Consider the following 18664-nt stretch of genomic DNA (forward strand, 5'->3'; position numbering starts at 1 on the left):
GAATTGTCAAGGATAACCTTGAAGTTCCTGGCCTAAACAAGCAGCAGACTGATGCTGCCCTTTGCTGACGATGACAAGAAGGGCAGGCTGGAGCAACAAAACAGGAACGTCTTTGTCCGTGCCCTCAGCCCTTAGCAATGGCAGAGCTTGTTGTTAGCCGTCTTCCGGTGGAATGTTCCTTGAGTTGAAGGTTCTCATGACTTACTAATGGCACTCCCCTCTCCACGAGAATGCCACCTGAAGCCCTGAGTGAGAATTTGGGAGACAGTGAACTGAGTCTTATCTTTGGATAACTGGGGTCATAGGAGAGCTCTGTTCCCAGCAGGTTCCATTCCCGCTGTAGCGGTAGCTACAGACTCTTCCTGGTTCTAAAGACTTGGTGTTCCATGCGTCCTTCCTTTGGCCCTGGTCACCGATGCAGGGTTCTGACTTAGGCTGATGTGCACTAGGAGTCCTCCCTGTCGGGAGCCATGTTTGCTGTACCAAAGACTGTTCCAGTTTTTCCCCAGTCAAAGGAGCCAGCAGTCACTGACTCCCTGTGCACTGGTGCACAGTGCTGGGGAGGGGGGAGCTTTGAACCTCTGCCTTCAAGTGTCTTATACCCTGTTGTCTTGGTCTGGGTTCTTTGGTCGAGTTTATGCTTTTCTTTCACTCTGGTCAAATCACAAACTGAAAACTTCTGCTAGATTTCATCTTAAAACACAAACAGAGTTCTTTGCAGAAATCTAAAGGCAAAATAACGCTTTTCTGAAATCACTAAAAATGTTCAGAATTTCCTAAGTTAAACCCAATGGGATACATTTTTTTTTTCTAAAGATAATTGACTTCTACTTTTACAGTATCCCAACAACAGCCGTGATTAAAATCAACACACAGAGTTCTGTGTGTTTGCTGCTGGGTAGCATAAGCCTCGACATTAATTAAACAGAAACAGTTGAGAGCCAAGCATTTCCTGGGGATCAATAACTATCTAGAAGGACCTGGTAATACAAGACGCAGCCAGACACTAGTCCTCAGGATGGACCTTGTTGCTGCTGTCATTTTTATGGGGAGGGAAGATATGTTGACTAATTCTACATTTTTAGCACACAGTAAAGCCGGAGTTGGTAGAGGCAGCATGTTCCCAGCAATGTCATGGTCAGGCACATTTCAGCTTACCATTTGCTTATGACCTGTCACCAGAGTTAAGCCTTTTGATCTCCACTCTTTAGGCAAAGACTGACCTTGATGGATGAATTGTCTCTGTATTTTATATTCATTCTGACATTCTTGGAATTTTATATTTAAACTCTTAGGCTAGGGCAATTCTCAAAATGTGGTCTGGAGTCACCGGCACTTTTCAGGGATACATAAACCAAAATTATTTACAAGGCAACACTAATGTGTCAGGCGCCATTTCAGCCTTCTTCCTCAGGACTAGACAGGGAATTCCAGATACGGCATCCCATGTGCTGTCGTGGCTGTTTACCGCTCACTTGTGTTCTGGAATTGTTCTGTTTCAGTGTGCTGTTGCTAGAACTTCTGAGAGTCTATAATTAACTCAGAAGTCCTCAATGATTTGCAGTACATAGAAATCCCAATACTTGGGCTGGAGAGATGGCTGCTCTTCCAGAGGACCTGGGTTCATTTCCCAGCACCCACATGACAGCTCACAACTGTCTGTAATCCCAATTCCAGGGAATCTGACAACCTCACACAGACATACATGCAGGCAAAACACCAGTGCACATTAGAATAAAAATAAATTATAAAAAAAAAGAAAGAAATTCTACTACTCAAACACTAGATACTGCTGCTGTAGAGTATGTAAATATGAAATTTGAAAGATGGGGCCGGAAAGATCCATGTGTAAGTGAACGTGCACACACATACACACAAGGGAGTTTCCTGCAGAGAGAAACTACAACTGGAAGATGCATTCCCTCAGTGGTGTGGTGGTGGAGAAGGGACTGGGCATCACCTCCTGTCTTGCTGCTTACTCTGCAGTTCTGTGGTAGGCTTTCTAGCAGAATACCGCAGGCATCTTAAAGCAGTCTGCTAGCACTGACTTGTTATGTCCTCCAGCTTGTGCCCTGGTTTTCCCTTCCCTGTCATCCTCATCTGTAGCTAGAGTTTTCCTGCCTTGCCCACAGTCAGGACAAATCTTTGTCACCCGCCAGTCCACAGCCGCTCAGACCCAACCAAGTAAACACAGAGACTTATATTGCATACAAACTGTATGGCTGTGGCAGGCTTCTTGCTAACTGTTCTTATAGCTTAAATTAATCCATTTCCATAAATCTATACTTTGCCACGTGGCTGGTGGCTTACCAGCGTCTTCACATGCTGCTGATCATGGCGGCAGCTGGCAGTGTCTCTGCCTCAGCCTTCTGCTTCCGAATTCTCTCTCTCCTTGTCCCACCTACTTCTGCTGGCACTGCCAATCAGTGTTTTATTTATTGACCAATCAGAGCGACAGATTTGACATACAGACCGTCCCACAGCACTCATCCATGTGTTGATTTGCTTCCAGACAAGTTGCGCATTGACTTGCTGAAACACACCTCTTTAAAAGCTCTTGTTTTATTTTCCCTGTGTTCTTTCCTCTGGATTTTAAATAGATCTGTGTTGTTGTGTTTTGATGGTGTGTTCTGTTCTGAGGGCTCCAGAAGCACCTGAGCCCCGGAACTATCACAAGGGGGTAGTAGAGTGGACTGGGGCTGCCTATCTTTTTCATCTAGTGAAATATTTTATGGGGAAGAATAAAGCCTCCTGCTGGATGATGGTGTGTTGAGCAGCAAATGCCAATGCTAGTTCTACAGAGCATTATCGGCTGCCACTGTGGCTCCTCCAGTTCCACATGTTAGAAGCTTCGATAAGTTGTCCGCTCCTGGCTTGGGCTTTTCACTTTTGAACATTCACTATACTTTCCCCAAGTAAGCAAGATGCTCAGTGTATTTTGTGCCCGTGTTTCCAAATTCTTCTCAAATTCCCCTCAAATAATAGATAATAAATGCTGCTCCTCTCATAGTGTGGATCTCTGGTTTGTGGATCTCTGGTCTGTGAGTTGGATTCTTGGCATTGGAAGTGCCAACCTGTTACCTAAGCCATTGATTTTGGCCCAAGCAACTGAAGATCTTTGCTGTAAACTCCAATTTATAAGGTTAAATTCTCAATCTAAATTTGTAAGTTTAAAGAAAGCCCTTCATGTTTAAATTTCAAGTTAAATTTCCACCCCAGAAACTGAGATTTGTGGAGCAGTTGGAAGTTTGTGCTATTGGCGACTTCTTTCATAACACTAGCTTGTTGGAGGGCCGTCTCTGGGCCATCTGCTCGCTGTTGAAAACACTCAGTGTAGTCACGGTGTACAAGGTACTGTGGCAGGCTCACCTTCTCCCTTGTCTTTCTTACCTTTCTCCCCGTCTCCTAGGGTGACATCCACGAGGATTTTTGCAGTGTTTGCAGAAAGAGTGGCCAGTTGCTGATGTGTGACACGTGTTCGCGTGTGTATCATCTGGATTGCTTAGACCCTCCTCTGAAAACAATTCCCAAGGGCATGTGGATCTGCCCCAGATGTCAAGACCAGGTACTGGGGGTGGGCCACATGGGTGAGGGACCTAGGAAGAGAAAGACAATGCCTTGGAAATTCCTTTCTTTCCCATCCTGGGGAATAAGCTTTTCTCAGTCATTGTTCTAAAGGCCCCATCCTCCTGGTTCATGGCCCAGCATGCAGGCCCAGCATGCAGACACAGCATGCATGTGTCACTTCTTTCTATGAGGAATGACTCATTTTCCCTTTTGAAGCGCAGACCCTCAGTCCCTCATACTGGCACATGCCTATAATCCCAGCACTTGAAGAGCTGAGCCAAGAGCTTGACAAGTTCAAGGCCAGCCTGAGCTACATAGTGAGACTACCACAAAAAAGAAAAAAAAAATAAGTTAAGATGCATAAAAGCTCCTTCTGGGCCGGATCTGGTTGTGCACACCTTAAGTCCCAGCAATCAGGAAGCTGAGACTGGTGGATCGCTGAGTTTGAGGCCAGTCTGGTGTACATAATGAGTTCCAGTCAAGCCAGGGCTACGAAGGGAAATACTGTATCAAAAACACTAAAATAAAATAAATCAATAAAGCCTGATTTGAGATCATTTTTTAAATTTTCCTCTTTTTTTTTTTTTTTTTTTTTTCTTTTGTAACACCAGGACCCAAACCCAGGGCCTTGTGAATGCTACTTAAGCTCTCTACTGTTGAGAGCTGCATCTTAAGTCCACAGTGCATTGAGAGGATCTCTCTGTAGCCCAGGCTGGCATCAAACTTGGGGGTCTCCTGCCTTGGCTTCCTAAGTGCTGGCCTACAGCTATGACCTCATCCCATCGCCTGCCTCTGGTGTCATCTGGGTGCCCTTCACCTGCTTTCCTGTCATGTGCCCTTCCTGACAGTTGCCTACACAGGGGCTAGAGTCTAGATTGAGAACTGTATTTAACTTCCTTGGAGTTTTTGAGGGAGATAACAAAACTAAATTTGAAACAGCCAGCCTATGTCTAATCACAGGCAAGATTGCCTGAGGTGACTACCATCATGCTAGGTGCTGCTTCTAGCTATAGAAAGTGGTTGGAGTTAGACGGCCATTGTTTGCTTGATTGAATGGATGCTTTTATTTTTGCCTTCATTTTGAGACAGGATCACACTGTGTAACCCTGGCTGACCTAGAACTCTCTGTAGACCAGGCTGGCCTCAAACTCACAATGATCCACCTGCATCTACCTCCCCAAGTGCTGAGATTTAAGGTGTGCTCCACCATGCCCAGCTCATGTGGCATTTTTTTATATTTTTATGTATTTGTTTTATGTGCATCTGTGTTTTAACTGCTTGTATATCTATGTACATTGTAATATGCCTAGTGCTCTATGCCCTCAAAGCCTTAAAGAGGATATCAGATATCCTGGAACTGGAGTTATAGACAGTTGTGAGCTGCCATGTGGGGGCTGGGATTTGAACCCTGTACATCTGGAAGAATAGCCAGTGCTCTTAACCACTTAACCATATCTCCAGCCCCTCATGTGGCTTTTCTGAAGATACAGGGATGCTTCCAAGTCTCTACCCCTATCTGTAGTCTGATTTTGGGTGATGCAGCCACAAGCCTCCCTAGATCTTCAGCCACAGACACTGGTGTTTGCTGTGACCTTGGTTCTCAAGATAGAATTCTAAATTCTTTTCAGATGCTGAAGAAGGAAGAAGCAATTCCATGGCCTGGAACTTTAGCCATTGTTCATTCCTATATTGCCTACAAAGCAGGTAAGGTCCGCCTTTTCAGAAGAAAATGCCACTAGAAGGTGAGGTTGATTTTGTTTTCAAAGGAAAATGAGAATATGTTATTGAATGGAATTGAAAGTGTGTGGACCACCTTTTGAGATGGGAGCTGTGAAGGGTGGCACCTTACCTATGTAAAGCCTGGCCCAAGCCCCCAAGGCCAGCACACTGGAAGAAGAAAAGTCCAGGTGGTCAGGTGCTGTGTCCTGGCCGTGTGGCTGAGGGGCACTTTAGGGCGGCTGTCTTTGGTGAACGTCCTGACCAGGTAAGCTTTGCAAAGAATCAATCACTTAAAACTTCCTTTCTCCCCAGCAAAAGAAGAGGAGAAACAGAAGCTACTTAAGTGGAGTTCAGACTTGAAACAGGAGCGAGAACAACTGGAGCAGAAGGTGAAGGAGCTGAGCAGTTCTATCAGTGTAAGCACCTTCCTTTCTCAGCGCTGGACACGGGGTGGGCTCCAGGCCTGGGTGTGGACGGCCTGGGTGTGGATGTGAGCAACCGGGGTAGCCGAAGTCTGCCTTGGGAGTCAGTGTGCGGTGCTCAGGAGCCATGGCCATGGGACATGTAGATACCTTACCAAGCTCGGAGCGTCCTTGTGGCTGCTCTCTGAGAGGGTGTTCAGTCTCGGGGGCAGAGACTGAGCAGCACCACCCAGTGCCTGTGCAGTTTTTCGTGCTTGGGAGGAGCCTAGAGCCTCTCCTGACCCTGGGCAGACCCAGGCCCGTGAGTGACTCTTATAGAGACCTAATTTACTGGACTAAGAGAAGGACTACCAGCTGGTAACCGACCTAGAGGGCCTGGTTCACTGACTGGAGTCCTTTGCCTTGACCTCAGGTCTCCTAAACATTACTGGTCCACCCAGGCCCTCACCTCTAAATTATGAGTGAGTAAGTGGTCCTCCACAGACCCTCCAGTCAAATTCCCTGCATCTCTCACTGGCTTTTTAACCCCTGTCACCACGGCAGAAGCTAGCTTCAGGGCGGCTTTTTTGGTGCTAGTATCCGACAGAGTTGGCTTTCACCCTATCCACCGGCCCCAGCCTTTATGTCGTCCTTTGCTAGTGTCTGCCCATGCCAGGTGGGACAGCACAGTTGGGGGGCGCACAGCAGTGCCCAGGGTTGGTTTATGGGGGCATTTTCCTCCGGGGCCGCCGGGCCCCAGAGGCTGAGTGCTCACCCTTGTGACTTGCTGCAGAAATGTATGGAGATGAAGAACACCATCTTGGCACGGCAGAAGGAGATGCGCGGCTCCCTGGACAAGGTGAAACAACTCATCCGCCTCATCCATGGCATCGACCTCTCTAAACCTGTAGACTCTGAGGCCACTGTGGGGGCCCTCTCCAACGGCCCAGACTGCACCCCCCCTGCCAACGCCGCCTCCACACCTGCCCCCTCCCCGTCCTCTCAGAGCTGCACAGCGAACTGTAACCAGGCGGAAGAGACTAAATAACAGAGCCCTCGAGGAGACGCCACAGTCCCAGTGGCGAGGAGACTCTAGAGAAGCAAAACCGGATTTCTTCTGGAAAGGACAGAATTCTTTTGGTTCTTTGGTTCCAGAGAGAGAGAAGATGCTTGTGCCAGTGGCACCCGAGTTTGCCAATTGATTCTTCTTATTCTGTGTGTACATGCAAAGATTGGACCATGTTACATGAAATAGTGCCAGCTGGAGGTTCTTTGCCAGCACCATGCCAAGTGAAATAATATATTTACTCTCTCTATTATACACCAGTGTGTGCCTGCAGCAGCCTCCACAGCCACGGTGGGTTTGTTTTGTTCTGTTGGGTGGGGAGCAGGGGCGGGCGGAGGGAGGAGAGCAGGTTTCAGATCCTTACTGGGAGCCGTTGGTTTAGGTAGAAAAGACAAGTCCAAAGAGTGTGTGGGCTTTCCTGTTCCTAAACTTTCACTACCATAAAACCAAAAAAAAAAAAGAAAAAAAAGAAAAAAAGGAAATAGAGGTTTAACTAACCCAGTGCCCAGAGGAGGGCCGGGAAGGCTGGGGGGGAGCCAGGGTGGGAAAGTATATGACATAAGCAGTATTTAATGTTCCTGGAGGGGGCTGGTGCCCGGAGAGCCCAAGTCCCCTCCCCAGCTCCGCTCTCCCGGGCCTCCAGCAGCCCTGCCTCTCCTCTGCTTGGGCAGTGCACAGCCCCAGGGGTCCCCAGGCTGGGAAGCAGGGAAGGGAAGGGATGTGTGGTCCAGGAGGGAGAAAGGCGGATCAGAGGTTTTACTTGAAAACAGGCTCCATCCTTTTTCTATATTTATAAGAAGAGAAGGTTCTGAGCAGAGCAGCATGACCCAGGTGGGGCACGATCAGGTGTGTGTGAATGGAGACGACCCTTTTCTCTTCTTCAAGTTTATTTTTTATTTCTGTTCTTGTTTAAACAAAGTTTTATTTCATTCTTTACTTTACCTTTTTTGTTTTTGTTTTTGTTTTGTTTTTTTGTAACAAGAACTAAACTAAGGAATAGAAAAGCTGTTTTCAGGCTGACGGTCCTGTTAAGGGTAGTGAGACCTTGCATGGTAGACTAGGCGTTATAGTGTCAGTGAGGTCAGTGAGTCTTTGTGCGTCCTGTGTCATCGTTTGGGCACTATTTGTTTTTGTTTTGTTTTTGTTTTGTTTTTTGGTGTTTTTTTGTTTTGTTTTGTTTTTTTAATGCAAGGGCAAAAAAAATCTTTGTACCTGGGGAAAACAACAGCAACTTTCTTTTTTTAATTAAAAAGGAAAATAAAATAAAAGATATTGAGGTCTTCCTAGTGTTACTTAAATTAAGATCAAGGTAAGAAACATTGTAAAAAAAAAAATTACAAAAGTGCTATTTGTTTCCTAAAAACGGTGATTTATATTAAAAAGGTGTCAGAACTGGAGAAAATGCCGTGTAGTTATACTTTTTTAGCACAGAACCTGCTGATCACGATGACATTTTGCTGTGTTTGTGCCTCTAGACTGGTGGGCCAATGTTCAGAATGGCAGGTCCTCCCACCTCCCCCTCCTCAGACTGTGCTGTCTTTTTGGTACAGGGATCGCCTCTCCTGTTTTAAGCCAAAATGGAGTGTGCGTGGTGGGGTCTCCCCACGGTCTCAGGCCTTGCTGGAGTGCAGGCTGGTGCCCACCTAAGACCTTCCTTTGGTGCTGCTCTCAGTCTCTCAGCCACCAGCGTTATGTACGCCTCAGGGGCACCTGGGGGAGGGACCAGTGAGGCGCCTCACTGCCTGTACACTTGGCCTCTGGGGGTGGGGTGGGGTGCAGGCTGGCTGCATCAGAACTAAGGAAGGAGATCCCTTGAGGGTCCCTATGTCTCTGAGAGCCCAGGTGACCTTCAAGTCCATCTTGCACTGAAGAGAGAGGTCTGACGCTCCAGCTGTCCTCTGCCTCCTGGCACCGGGGTCAGAATTCACTCCCATTCCACCCACCCACATGCTTCCTGGGTGTCCCTGGGCTAGAATCCACTATGCTTGCCTTGCTTGGCCTGTTGTGGCCTTTTCTTCTTGGAAAACTGGGGTTCTAAAAGGCTCTCTAGCCATCTCCCCTACAATACCATGGGGAAAGTCATCTATGAGATGCATGTTCCCACTGGAAGCCTTTGGCCATTACATGGCCTTGAGTGGAGGGACAGAGACCTAGGCTCTGCCGTCAGGTCCACAGCAGCATCTCTCTGGAGCCGACCAGGCCCCCAGGTCTAGGAATAGCAGGAAAGGCCCTTTTGCTTCTTCCTTGCCCAGTTAGGTCCAGGGAGAAAGAGCTAGAACCTGACGGTACCTCCAGCAGAGAAGGGTGCTTCTGAGAGTGAGCAAGGCCCGTCCACACCAGCCATCCATTCCTGTCCCAAGCATTTGAGAAGAGGGCATGTAGTTTGGCCATACAGGCCTATGACTTCGGGTTGACTGAGGGGAGCAGAAAAGAGCCCTCTTTTCTTCTTCAGAGACCAAGGTGCTAAGTCTAGTTCGTGAGCTTTGGAGAAGCCTGGACTAGTCGGAGGAATCTTTGGCAGAGGATCAGAGAGACCCGCAGCAGGCTGATGCCCCGTCTTGGCTCCCTCAGCCTCCCAACCCCATTGGACTTGTCTGGGCCCATAGGCTGGGGCTTGGCACACTGTGCCTCCCTGTGATGGAAAGCGGTTGAGAAACCAATCACTGCAGGCCTTTGCCCCAGAAGAGCTGCTTGCTGGTGACCATGCAGGAGCTGGGCAGCGTAGAGTCCCTTCTTCTGATGTTTGGAAATGAGCTGTGGGTCCTGTTCCTCCATCTACATGCCCTTCACTCTGTTAGCACAGAGCTCCTGGTCCCCTTAGCCCTGCGAGTACCTGTGACCGCGTGGGGCACACAGGCCGCTCCTCCTGAGCTGCCCCCCCACCGCTCCGTCTTCCCTCCCCCGCTGCAGTCTGTTGCTCTTGCAGCCCCATGTGTGAGGCCCCCTGGCTCGGCAGTTGCTTTGGAGGGCCTTGGACTGGAGTCCCCTGGGCCCCCAGATCAGGCTGGCAGACGCAGGCTGTAAAGGCAGGGAGGCCAGCACCATCCTCTCGTCTTTCTCACTTGAAGGGGCCTTTCTCTCTCTGAACCCACAGTCTTGCCTGCCTCTGCTGACTCCACCAGTTCTCATCTCTTCCTTCCTTATCTGCCTGCTGACAGCACCCTTCAGGGAGGACTCAGCTAGGCACAGTCCCTGGATGGCGCTACCTGTGTGGGGCCTGTCTCTGGAGCCGGTGACAGCCACCAGGCAGTCTCCAGAGGGCCCCCATCTTGGTGATTGGTATCCTCTAGGGCCCCCTCTCCTGCTGCTGCTGCTGCTTCCTGTCTGAAGCCCAACAGGCCGTGCTAAGGGTCCATGTGTACCCAGCACTGACCCAGGGTTCCCAGCTGTCTGTCTGCATGTACAGCTGCCTCTCCACCACCTCATGATGCTTCCTCTTGGGGCTTCTGGAGCCTTCTTGACTCACCACCACCACCACCACCCCGGCTCACACTTCAAGTGGTCTCTTCCCATGAGGTCCTTCTTGGATATGGACCTTACCTAACTAAAGGGCTGAACTCTTGAGGACACTCCTCCCAGGGGCAGGAGTAGGAGGGACCGGTGGCCCTTTTCCGGACACTGGCTTCTCCAGAGCCCATGGCTTCTGTTGTAGGCAGGCTACGTGGCTCTGTGTAAATGACTGTGGACCTTGTCCCGCCCCTCATCTGAGCACCCTTGGCAGAAAATGGGAGTCTCGTTTCTCATCCTGCCTTCAAGTCTGTGCTCCTGTCAGCTCCTCCCCAAGGAGATGGGTGACCCCCGGGAAGATTCCGCTGGCCCTCCCCAAGGAATGAAGAGTCCTGAGAGCCAGGGTGGCACTCTTTAGCAGTTCCACATGGCAGCCTTGGCCCCTGCACCCCTCTCCAGTGTCCTCGCTCTTAGCCCAGGGTGAGTGGCAGACAGGTGGGTGGGCTGAGCAGACCAGACGTCAGCGAGCTCCTAGGTAAGAGCCAGCCAGACCCTGTGCTGTCTGTGTCCATGCCCTTTGTGATTTCAGTCTTGGTAGAATTTGTATTTGGAGTTTTGTGCTTCAAACTTTCTGTTTTGTTTGTTTGGTTTTTGTTTGGAGGGGGTGGGGGGGTACAGAGCAGCCGATCAATTTGTATTTATTTATTTTAACATTTTACTAAATAAAGCCAAATAAAGCCTCTCAGCCTCTTGGTGTTGCGTTTGGGGCTAGGGTGGGAAAGCGTGGGTTAGATACTGCATCTCTGGTTTGTGGCCCTTGAGGGTTCAGACTGTCCTGGGACTCTAGCTGGAATCCACTCCCACTGCCCACTGATGCCCTCGGACCCTAAGAGTCCTGGGTTCCCCAGCCAGAGGACAAAAAGTGGTCTTTAAATCTTTGCTGTGGGGCGAGAGAAATGGCTGAGGACTTAAGACCTGGCTTTGGTTCCCAGCACTTACATGGTGACTCACAACTACCTGTAACTCCAGTTCCAGGGACCTAGAGCCCTCTTGCACATACATACATAAATACAGGCAAAACACTCACACATAAAATGAAAAATTTTTAATTTTTTTATTATGAAAGGGGGTTGGGGGAACTAGCCCCAAACCAGCTGGGGCCAAGAAGGGCTGGACCCCAACAGGGAAACCAGCCAGGAACCCCGCAGATGCCCCACCCCAGCCCCTCTGACAAAAACCTTAAATAATTTAAATAGCAGTAAGGGTGGGCACCCACCAGGGTTCTCCAGTGTCTTCTGGGAGTGTGCGTGTGGGAGAGTGAGCCTTGGCCAGGGGCAGCTTGGCAAGCTCAGGCCCGGCTTTGGGACTGCTGCAGGGCAGTGAGGTATTTCAGGGCTGCAGCCCCATAGCGCCGTGATAAGTCCTGGTGGAACTCCTCCTTGAGGGCCTGGAGACAGTCCCGATAGGCGGGGCTGGAGCGGAAGCGGGAGATGTCCAGACTTGGAGCATGGGGCAAGTGGATGGAGAAGGCCTCGGGCAGCACCAGGAGTTCATATTCCTGTAAGAACGAGAACAGACGCCGGGCCAGGGCTGAACTAGGGAGGAGCAAGTGAGGGCCGAAGTGCAAGCTTGTGCCATGGCCCCCCAGGAAGGGGGCAGAGCACAGCCAGGGCAACAAGGTACCCTCCTCACCTGAGCATCCAGCTCTATGATGTGGGCCACCTTGTTCCAGCCAAAGCCCACAAAGCGAGGGTCGTATCGGGGACAGTCACGAGGCACTACCACGTAGGGCTCGTAGTCAGCTGCCCACTGCACCTGGTATGGTGCCTGGGCCTCCCGCCAGTGGGCATAGGCTGTGGGCGCATGACCCTGTGGCCATTCATGGTACCTGCATAACAGATCGGGTGGGAACAGGGCTGAGGCTAGGAGTCTGTGAGCTCATGGGGGGGCGGGGAGGGGCAGCATGGGATCAATGGGGCAGAACACGGTCTCTCTGACCTAAAGATGTGGAGAGAGCCTGCATCCAGCAAGGTCAACAGCTCTGCCTTGGAGTTGGGGAAGCTGAAGCGGTAATGCAGGGTCTCAAAGGCAGGCACCACCAAAGCCGCCTTCCGCGGCCGGCTGCCCAGCTCCAGCTGCTCAATGGAGGCCCTGGGGAGGGGCAGGTGAGAAGGAGCACTCAGCCCATGGGGCTCACCCCTGCTGAGCCACGGCCGCCTCGGTAGCCAGTGCGGCTGTTTCAGATAGCCTTGCCACACAGAACTGCTGTTTGAAGTAAGGCTTTGCTTCCCTGACTCAGTGGTGGCCCAAAGAAATCGCCTAAGACAAGCCCCGTTTTGCAGAAGCCATTGAGCCCCAGAAAGAAGTGGACACAGCAACCTGGGGTTCCCAAGATACCCTGACCCCGACGGTGTATACCCCAAATGCCGCCCCTCTCCGGCCCTCCAGGCCCACCTGAGGTAGTCATAGAGGGAATAGGCAGGTAGGAAGTCGATGTCACTGAGGAAGACGTAGGGCGTGAGAGCCTGGGCCAAGGCCACATTGCGGAGCTGGTTGACTGGATAGAGGGGACCGTCCCGGTACACTATATGGTAGGCTACATCCTTCCTCGCAGAGAGCACTGGCGAAGTTTCCACGAAATGCAGGAACTGCTGAGCCTCTGCATCTGTCAGGTACAAGGCCAGGCTCATGGGGCCTGACCAGTGCCTGCACAGGGCTTCCAGCATCTGCAGCCTGGGGTGAGGTGGGTGGTCAGCCCTGCTCGGGCCCCTTGAGCACCGAAGCCCAGGATGGCTAGAAATCCTCCCCAAAGTTAGCAGCTGCAGAGCCCCATCCCGTGACTAAGCACCTTACAATCACACAGCTGGTCTCTTTTCATCCTTACAACTACCCCCCAGGGTTGCATCCACATGTGATGGACCAGCAAAGCTTATTCATGGTCCCCCAGCACCCCAGGGGCAGTTCCAGGCATCAAAAAGACTTCCAAAGCCCAAGCTTATCCAATGTCTCCAACTTCTGGGACTCTTCCAGGGACCAGCAGCTCCCTACCACACCATCAGGCTACCAGATAAAATAGTTCTCTCAAATCCCATCTCAGCCTATGCCATGCTACCGGGGGCTGCCCTCCACACCCTCACCGGTCCATAGAGAGCTGGGCCACCAAGGTGACATCGTGAGGCCGGGGAGGTGGCGGCTGGTGGGGCAGGAAGGTAATATGCACACGATGTACAGTGAGCTGCTGTTGCCAGAATTCAAAGCAGGGCTCTTCCTCATCCAGCTGTGCCAGGGCCTGTTGCAACTGAGCAGGGTCCAGGGAAAGAAAGAATGGGGCTGGCCCAGGACAACGTGCCCTCCAGCCAAGGCCCACCTGAGTCCAGAGCGGCAAAACCTCCCAAAGGCAAGGTAGTGTGGCCCCTCTTACCTGCTCAGCCCCAGGAGGGAGCTGGTTGGGGCAGCCAAAGAGCTCTCTCCGCAGCAGTTTCCCATCATACCCCAGGAAGGTCAAGTGCAGGTTTCGGAAGAATTCTGCATGCTTGTTCTTCACTCGGAGCTTCTTTGGGGAATTCCAGTGGATCACCTGGGCTCCGGGAGGTATCGGCAGGGATTTAGACCAGGGAGTGAGCAACAGTCCCCTGTCCTGCAGGCTCCACTCACCTTGAGGTCGGCTGCCTCCAAGTAGCAGCGCTCAGCCAGTGTGTGGTCCGACAGCTGAACATTCCAGACACAGGGCAGGGGATGCACCAGCTCGGGATGCTCCTTGATGACAGCATTGAAGACATCCTAGGCAGTGACAGACATCACATCTCAGCCCCCAGCCTGCCCCTCGGTTCTGCTCCCACAAAGAGTCCTCCAGACCTGGTCAGCCAGAGACGTGGCCGTCAGAGTAAGGAGCTCCCGTTTGGCCATCAAGGTCCACATCTGCTCCCAGCCAGTTTGCCGAAGTCTGTCCAGCCACAGCAAGATCACACCTGTCAACAGGGAGAGAGGTTGCCAAGCCCACCAGGGACATCCAGATCACGAAGCTTTTGAAATGTTTGTTTTGTAGTACATTCAAGACAATCGCTCTACCACTGAATTGCACCTACAGCTCCTTTTTAAATTTGAGTTTGAGGGACTGAAGAGATGGACTCATATTTAAGAATACGTGTGGCCCTTGCAGAGGACCGAGCTTCACTGACCAGAACCCACGTGGTGACTCACAACCCTCAGAACTCCAACTTCAGAGGATCCAACACCTTCTTCTAGCCTCCGCTGGTACCAGACTGCATGCAGTGCACACACACATATGCAGAAGAAACTTTCATAGACATAAAACAAATTTCCAAAAACAACTATTATGTTGAAATAGGGTCTCACTAAGCTTCTCAGGCTGGCCTCACACTTGCAATCTTCCTGCCTCAGCCTCCCAAGAAACCGGAGTTACCAACAGCAACAGGCAACGTCACACCAGGCTGCAAGGTGTTAATTGGAGGTCAGTCAGGTGTCACCTAATGGTGCGTTGGTCAACAATATAAAGCACACACTATGGTGACACATAATTATATGAAATGACAACAACAGACACCGCCACACCAGGCTGCCAGGTGTTAACTGGTACAGGTGCTTTGGTCGACAATATAAAGCATACACCACGGATAGTACGTGATTATATGAGGTAAAAAGTCACCACCTGAGGCTGGGTATATGGCTCAACTGTAGTGCTTGTCTATCACGCATAAAGCCGTGGCTTATGCCCCAATATGGCATAAACCAAGTAGCACATATCTGTAATCCCAGCACCAGGGAGCTAGAGGCAGGAGGATCAGAAGTTCAAGGTCATCCTCAGAGTTCAAAGCCAGACTGAGTCCTTGTCAAACCAACCAACCAACCTACAACCTAGTATTTTTCCCATGCCTCTTCCATTTTCAGCTACACAAATACTTGCCATTGTATTACAGTTGCCTGCCTGTCAGTGAACACTCAATTCAGTAGCATGCCTGTTGCTCCCAGACCACACCACAACCTAGAGAAGAGTGGGCTACTCCATCTGGGTGTGTGTAAACACAGCCTCTGCTGTTTGTACAGCAGTCAAATTGCCTAATGGCAAATCTCTCCGACCATGCCCCAGTTGTTAATACGGAACTATATTTTCTGAGGTTCAGACATAATCACCCATAATTCCCTTGGGTAGAGGGGAAGAGAAGGGCCCTCCCCAGCTGTCCTCTCACAGTTGGTAATGGCAGGACTCTTCCCATGAAGTAGATGTGAAAACGGGGTCTTAAAGGAAACGATGAGTTGACCACAGCCATTTGGTCCAAACATGCAAAGTGGGAGGAGAGTTCTCTCCATCCCCTGTCCCTTCCACAGCGCTGCCAGAGTTTCTTGGGGGCTTCCTAGCATTCTGTGCCCATCCCACCACTGAGGCCCGGCTGCCCACCCCATCCTGCCTCCCTCACCACTGTGCCCACCTGTGTTAAATCCCCTGCCCAAGGCAGGCCAGGGCCTATGGTTCTTCCAGAGGTTGCCCAGGTACCAGTCGCTCTGGTTCTCCACGAGACCGACCACCTGCTTGTCTGGGAGGGGAGGGCAGGAGGGAGCTGCCTGAAGATGTGGGCTCCGGGCTAGTCCACAGCAGGAACCTGGGTAAGCCGGGGAAGGGGCAGACCAAGGCAGAGTTGCAGGTGTCTCACCAGAAAAGTGAGCAAAGAGTGCCCATAGCTCCGCGATGTCAGAGGAGAAGGTGACATCAGTGTCCAAGACAATGACTCGAGCCAGGCTGAGAGGCAGGATGCTGGGAAGTACTAGCTTCATTAGCCCATAGAGGCCAGAGTAGTGTGTGTTGGGGATCCAGGAGATCAGGGGCTGGGGGGAGGGGAGAGCATGCCAAGTGGCACAATGGAAAGCAGCCATGACCCCCCCAAAAAGGTGAAAGATTTGGGCTCCAGGAGGCTTGGTAGGAGAAGGTCTCTCCCCTCCCACCACCCACTGCTGGGGGTAAGTAAGGAGAAGATGGGCCTAGCTAGGCAGGAGTGCATGGGGAGGTGGGGGGAGACACCACACGGGACTCCTGCCTTGAGCTCTTCAGCATCATAGAATCTGATCACCACAGCCGGCACCATCCATGTTCGGAAGAGCGTCTCCAGGATGTTTCTGGCTACAGCATCGGTTACCAGGTGGAGGTGCAGCGGATTTTTCCTTTTGGGTGGAAAGAGCCTGGCATGGCTGTGCAGGAATAGAGAGGCCCTATCTCCTACAAGGAGCTCTTGAGGTTGTTCCGATGTCCCCACCCCCCGGCCCCGCCCCCCTTCCTAAGAAGAGGACTTCAGTTTCCTCGGTACAGTTGAGGAAACGAACCCAGCCCAGTGGTGCGTGGTGGGTGGGTTCCTGATCCTCATCCAGGAGGCCTGTCTGTACCTGTAGAATAGCACGGACTTCACGAGGGTGATGACCTCTCGGCTCGAGTTGTGTCCCGCACACACGATGGCCACATGCAACAGCTGGGGAGGGAACAGCTAGGTCAAGCAGCAGTCCCCAACTTCTACTGGCCGGCCTGGCCAGCCTGACCTAGAACATTGCAGCCCCCACCTTGGATCAGAGCTGGGGAAAGGGCTGCCTAGGGGCAACGCCTGAATTTCACAAGTGGAGAAAATGGGGAGTGGAGGGGGCGTGCGTTCTAAGCGTCCTCAGATGTCCCAGCCGGGTGGCCAGATGTCACGTACTGTGATTCTCAGAGATGCCTAGATGACTGGGCTGGGGTCAGGAACCCTGGGGGTGGCAGCCGCCAGGGGCCACGCTCACCTACCTCGCACTTGGGTGGCAGTGGAGGATGCAGGCCGGAGGCGGAGCGGTTGCGGCTCCCGTACGGGTCTCCCTCGAAGGTGGCAGCTGCCCGTAGTCCGTCTGAAAGGACACGTGGCATAAGCAGGCAGAGGGCACACTGGGTCCCCACCTCGCCTGCCCAGCTCCCAGTGCTCACACTCAGGGTCTCGGCCGAACAGGAAGAAGCCAACCACCACCAGCAGCAGCAGCAGCAGCGTGGCGGCCCCCAGTGCCCGGGGACGCCCTCGGGGCAGCATGGCTGTCTGAGGGACTCAGGGCGGGGAGCGACCCCGGGCAGCGGACTCCATCACGGACCCTGCGGACCAAAGGCCAGAGGAGGGGGAGCTCTGGGCCGCGGGGCCCGTCGGCTGCTCTACCTGCCCGGGCACAGCCGTCGGCCTCACCTGCTCCAGAGGCTTGGGGGAAGGCCCTGTTCCTCCTGCGACTGCGGGGTAGCGGGGACTAGGGCAGGGCCACGAGCCAGCCCCGCCCCCAACCTGGGCTCAGGTTTCACCTTTTGCTTGTCTGGGCTGGAAGGGGCGGGGAGACCCCTGGCAGGGCCCCACCCTCACCCTGCACTGGACAGCTCCGAAACCCGCCCCGAACCTACAACCCCCTTCAAGGGAGGGCTTAAGGCCGCGGGGACAGCTATCCAGGATGGCCTTGTGCCCGCTACCTGCACCCTCCTGGCTCTGGGACCCCATTCCTCCCCCTAAGGGGAGGGACCCGTGACCCGGAGCTCAGGATCAAAGGATTGGCCCTGGCACCGCGGGAGTCCAGGGGCGGGGGATGGGAAAGGAATGTCCGGTCCAAGGATTGGAGACACCTGCTCAGGTCGGGGGACAGGACGCTGGGCCTGCTAGGGACACCTGTAGCCTGCGCGTCCTCCCTGGCCCTTAGTCCAGGTGGCCCAGCCCGGCCCAGCAGCGACTGGAAAACACGGGCACTGCGCCCTTTTGAAGGCCACCTCCTCTCCTGCACAAGAGCTGGCAGAGAGCCTCATTGCCGCCTGGGCAGGGCCGTGGATTCCCCCGCCCTTGTCTAGAGTGTATTGATTGTGCCGGGCTCCAAGGCCTGGATCCCTTCCTCCCTCTTCTCCCCTCCAGCCCTCAGCAGGCCTCAGGCACGTCTCGGATCCTGTGGGGGTGCGGGGAGCTCTGGGTTGTGCAGGAGACCCGCCATGGTCGGTTGAGCACGTACTGAGCGCCAGGCCCTGAGCGAAGTGTTCGCCAAGCCTCTGCCTAGTTAATCCTCACATCACCCCCGAGGACACAAGATGGGATTGTCCTGAAGTGTGAAAGGAACCTACACCCTTCGGCCATTTGTTACTGCTCCTGCACAGACTCCCAGCTGTGACCAGGCCTTCCCTAAGGTCTTCTACCTCAGGACCTGGCCCTGCCCTTCCTTCCCCCGGAATGTAGGAATGTAGAACTCTCCACATCTCATGCTGTCTTCCCAGCTCAAGGGTAGCTGAGCTTGTTTGTTCTGTGGGTCGCCCCCAACACCCAATTCCAGGTGTTCAGTGTGTGTGGAAAGGACCTGCCCTCCAAGGACTCCACTAGGCCTCACCAGGAGCTCAGGCTGGATCTTTAGCCCAAGGTCCAGCTGTATAAAATGAGGCAGACCCATAAACAACAGCCTGGGGCTGGCTCCTCCCCCTGGGTGA

At 52.6% G+C, this 18664-nt stretch overlaps 2 protein-coding genes across 29 annotated transcripts in view; one reads left to right on the forward strand and one right to left on the reverse strand.

The window, feature by feature from the left end:
* The window catches only part of Phf21a (PHD finger protein 21A), a 179649-nt gene extending 172414 nt beyond the window's left edge, over positions 1-7235 (forward strand). For all 18 annotated transcript variants that reach the window (XM_028878967.2, XM_028878968.2, XM_028878961.2 and 15 more), the window contains 4 exons: positions 3410-3565; positions 5196-5271; positions 5599-5702; positions 6481-7235. In XM_028878967.2, the coding sequence (XP_028734800.1) occupies positions 3410-3565; positions 5196-5271; positions 5599-5702; positions 6481-6735 (591 nt within the window). In that variant the 3' untranslated portion in view covers positions 6736-7235. The remainder of the gene's footprint in view (positions 1-3409; positions 3566-5195; positions 5272-5598; positions 5703-6480) is intronic.
* A 4055-nt stretch (positions 7236-11290) lies between these two features.
* On the reverse strand, positions 11291-17497 carry Large2 (LARGE xylosyl- and glucuronyltransferase 2). 11 transcript variants are annotated; one of them, XM_037205021.1, is made up of 15 exons: positions 17403-17491; positions 17156-17314; positions 16982-17079; positions 16594-16676; positions 16251-16374; positions 15870-16041; positions 15648-15752; positions 14056-14168; positions 13855-13980; positions 13622-13777; positions 13338-13498; positions 12655-12933; positions 12199-12351; positions 11893-12088; positions 11291-11758 (listed from the first exon to the last, which is right to left on the reverse strand). In XM_037205021.1, the coding sequence occupies exons 2-15, from the start codon at positions 17253-17255 to the stop codon at positions 11549-11551; spliced, it is 2076 nt and encodes a 691-aa protein (XP_037060916.1). In that variant the 5' UTR covers positions 17256-17314; positions 17403-17491; the 3' UTR covers positions 11291-11548. The 11 variants fall into 11 exon arrangements, with proteins under 11 accessions (XP_037060916.1, XP_037060918.1, XP_028734806.1 ...); XM_037205023.1 differs by lacking the exon at positions 15648-15752; XM_028878973.2 differs by having other exon boundaries at positions 17156-17440.
* Positions 17498-18664: the final 1167 nt, after the last annotated feature.

The sequence above is a fragment of the Peromyscus leucopus genome, chromosome 4 (genome assembly GCF_004664715.2).
Source record: "Peromyscus leucopus breed LL Stock chromosome 4, UCI_PerLeu_2.1, whole genome shotgun sequence".
Classification (NCBI taxonomy): domain Eukaryota; kingdom Metazoa; phylum Chordata; class Mammalia; order Rodentia; family Cricetidae; genus Peromyscus; species Peromyscus leucopus.

What these genes read in the sequence shown, in the direction of transcription:
- Large2 (XM_037205014.1), bottom strand. Translation starts at nt 17,255, where the DNA reads ATGCTGCCCCGAGGGCGTCCCCGGGCACTGGGGGCCGCCACGCTGCTG. An exon ending in CCACGTCTCTGGCTGACCAG is followed by an intron (nt 13,981 to 14,055) that starts GTCTGGAGGACT and finishes GTCACTGCCTAG; the next exon opens with GATGTCTTCAATGCTGTCAT. An exon ending in GGCTCTCTCCACATCTTTAG is followed by an intron (nt 12,089 to 12,198) that starts GTCAGAGAGACC and finishes TCTGTTATGCAG; the next exon opens with GTACCATGAATGGCCACAGG.